The sequence below is a fragment of the Scardinius erythrophthalmus genome, assembly GCF_964197995.2.
Source record: "Scardinius erythrophthalmus genome assembly, chromosome: 7".
NCBI classification, from domain to species: Eukaryota; Metazoa; Chordata; class Actinopteri; order Cypriniformes; family Leuciscidae; genus Scardinius; species Scardinius erythrophthalmus.
The window spans coordinates 178,741-182,500 of NC_138227.1; the positions used below are offsets into that span (position 1 = coordinate 178,741).

At 41.5% G+C, this 3,760-nt stretch overlaps 1 protein-coding gene across 1 annotated transcript in view; it reads right to left on the bottom strand.

The window, feature by feature from the left end:
- Positions 1-1,523: 1,523 nt before the first annotated feature.
- LOC308693233 (uncharacterized protein) overlaps positions 1,524-3,760 on the bottom strand; it is a gene marked incomplete at both ends in the record, with an annotated part of 16,332 nt that continues 14,095 nt past the window's right edge. Inside the window, one exon of the mRNA XM_081370025.1 lies at positions 1,524-1,584. Coding sequence (XP_081226151.1) covers positions 1,524-1,584 — 61 coding nt within the window. The remainder of the gene's footprint in view (positions 1,585-3,760) is intronic.

The window sequence follows — 3,760 nt, forward strand, 5'->3', positions numbered from 1 at the left end:
ACAACCTATTCATCTTAAGAACAGATTTGAAGTATTATTGAATGAGGAATGCTCAAATTTGTTAAATGTGGATGAACACAGACAGCCAGGAGCTCACTCTGATACTAACAGGCGCTCAAGGTCAAGCAGACAGCGGCACTCAGCTCAGAGCGCAGCCGAGGTCAAAACATTGATAGTTGGGGACTCTACGATCAGAGATATCAGCTCGAAAGATACAACTACATGCTGCCTTCCACAAGCAACAACCTCTGACGTAAACAGAGAAATTCAAAACATTTTGATGAAACATAAGACTGCAAATCGACTCATCATTCATGTGGGGAAGAATGATATCCATAAAGAGCAGTCAGAACAGCTTAAGAAGGATTTCAATGAACTTTTTGAAACACTCAAAAGACAAAGTACAAACATTCATCAGTGGACCACTTCCAGCTAGAGGAAGTAACAGGTTCTCACGGTTGCTTGGGCTTAATTCATGGCTGCAAAAAACCTGTAATATAAAAGGAGTGAACTTCATAGACAACTTTAATCTTTTCTGGAATCAGAGGCCACTGTTTCAACAAAATGGCCATCTTCCAAACAAACTGGGTTCAAGAGTGCTAAAGGACAATATCCTTTTCTCCCTTCACCATCCTTCTGCCAATCCAATCAACCAGAATGGCACACACTCACCTGGACACAGTTTGAATGACCACAGGACTTCACTTCAGGACTTGAATGGACATGCGGCTGACACATCTCACAAAGACAATGATAACACCATGCAGCCAAAACAACTTCTGCTCACGGACACAACTTCAGCTGAGCCCTGCCCACTGAGCTCACCAGAGTCAGACTGTGACATATTAGAAATGTCACAAGATTCAGCTCCCAAGGACAGCATATTACAGCCTCCAATAACAACAGATTCAGCACCCAAGAATGACCAGGGAAGCCAGGACAGCATATTACAGCCTCCAATAACAACAGATTCAGCACCCAAGAATGACCAGGGAAGCCAGGACAGCATATTACAGCCTCCAATAACAACAGATTCAGCACCCAAGAATGACCAGGGAAGCCAGGACAGTACATTACAGCCACCAGTAACAACAGATTCAGCACCCAAACACGACCAGGAAAGCCAAGACAGCATATTACAGCCTCCATTAACACCACAGCCACTCTCACCGCTATCACTATCTCCTACATCCCCATTGATGTGTTTCTCAGAGAAAATGGAAAAACTAGTGTATGCTGGAACCCAATTCGCTGGAAGCCCCCAGATATCAACCAGAAAAACATCACTACCACCAAAGTCTATGGGCGCAGCTCGCCCTCTCCCCCCTCCCCCTCCTCCCCGAGCATTAAGGCCCCTTCCACAACGCCAGGGCCCACAACTTCCACCGTCTGCTCGAGGTGTTACAAAATCAACCGATACCAGCTCCAAGTGATTTGTGCCGGGTCCCCGCTGTGATAACAGTAACTTTCTCAAATGTTTACAGAACAAGCGGGAACCCAGTGTTCCTGTATCATCTGTTCATTCACATGTTAGAAAGTCTAAGGCCTTTAAAAGCCGTACAGCAAACCCATCTAATCTGGTGCCTATCACACGACAAACTAAGATTGTGGACACAAAAAGCAAGACTGTTAAGTTAGCACTTTTAAACATCCGCTCACTTAAAAATAAATCACTTCTAGTCAATGACTTTATAAGCACATACAACCTGGACTTTATATTTCTAAATGAAACTTGACTAGAAGACAGCTGCAGTGCAACAATTCTCAATGAAACATCTCCTCCGAACTTTACCTTTATGAGTGTCTCCAGAGCTGGAAGGAGAGGTGGGGGTGTAGCTGCTCTTTTTAAAGATGTCTATCAATGTAAGCAAATATCATTTGGTAATTACCCGTCTTTCGAATATCTGGGTATTGTGTTAAAAGGTGCTCCACGGATTTTACTTATCACTATTTACAGGCCTCCAAATTACTCTTCAGCCTTTGCTGAAGACTTTACAGAACTGTTATCAATAATTTCCTCAGAGTTTGACAGTTTCACTATTGCTGGAGATTTTAACATTCACATAGATAATGCAGAAAATAATATGGCAAAAGAAATCAATACTGTTTTAAAAACTTTTGATCTGATTCAACATGTACATGGGCCCACACACAATCGTGGACACACTCTAGATTTACTTATCAGTAAGGGTCTAAACATTTCATTGAATGATATTAAGGATGTCGCACTCTCTGATCATTACTGTATTTTCTTTGATTTATTGATTTCTCCTGCCATTGAAGTTAGATCTGTGTCTGTCAAGAAGAGATGCCTAAATGAGAACACTAGTGTACTATTTATGAAGGCTATATCCTTAACACCAAGCATATCTGCTGACTCGGTTGATTCTCTCCTTGATTCTTTTAACTCGAAGGTTAAAAATGTAATTGATGATATTGCTCCTGTGAAAGTCAGGAAGAATGGTAAACAAAAAGCACCTTGGAGAAACTCAACAGCAGTGCAAATTATGAAAAGACAATGCAGAAAATCAGAGCGCATGTGGCGAAAGACAAAACTTGTAATCCACTATAACATCTATAGAGACACCATTCGTGCTTTCAATATGGAACTAGGCAAAGCTAGACAGACTTTCTTCTCCAATATCATAAACAGAAACCTAAATAATACTCGAAATCTCTTTGCTACTGTCGACAGACTAACAAATCCCCCAAGCCAGATTCCCAGTGAAATGCTCTCCGACAGCAAGTGTAGTGAGTTTGCTACCTTTTTCTCTGAGAAAATCAATAATATTAGAAAGGTGATCAGCACATCCTTGAGTTGCGCTGGGGTCAGTCAGATCAGACTACAACCTGAGAAAGTAGTTACTATGTCTGATTTTGAAGAAATTGATGGCACAATTCTGAAAGAAACCGTTCAGCACCTTAAAACATCAACCTGCGCCCTTGACACACTGCCCACATCTTTTTTTAAAAGTGTGTTAGACTGTTTAGAAGCAGATCTCCTAGAAGTGGTAAATGCCTCACTTTTCTATGGAAGTTTTCCAAACTCCCTTAAAACTGCTGTTGTCAAACCCCTCCTGAAAAAGAGCAATCTGGATAAGACTATATTAAGCAACTATAGACCGATCTCAAATCTTCCTTTCACAGGCAAAATCATTGAAAAAGTTGTCTTCAACCAGCTGAACAAATTCTTAAACTCAAATGGATACTTTGATAATTTTCAATCTGGCTTCCGACCGCACCACAGCACAGAGACAGCGCTCATTAAGATAATAAACGATATTCGCTTAAATACGGATTCAGGCAAATTATCAGTGCTGGTTCTACTCGACCTCAGTGCTGCATTTGACACTGTCGATCACAAAATACTTCTTGACAGGCTGGAAAACTGGGTGGGGTTTTCTGGGACAGTTCTAAAATGGTTCAGGTCATACTTAGATGGGAGAGGTTATTATGTGAGTATAGGTGACCATAAGTCTGAGTGGACGCCCATGACATGCGGAGTCCCTCAAGGCTCAATTCTTGCGCCACTCCTGTTCAACCTGTACATGCTCCCAATGAGCCAAATAATGAGAAAGAACCAAATCTCTTACCACAGCTATGCAGACGACACACAGATCTACTTAGCCCTATCGCCTAATGATTACAGCCCCATTGACTCTCTGCTTCAATGCATTGATGAAGTCAACAGCTGGATGTGCCAAAACTTTCTACAGTTAAACAAAGACAAAACTGAAATCATTGTGTTTGGAAACAAAGA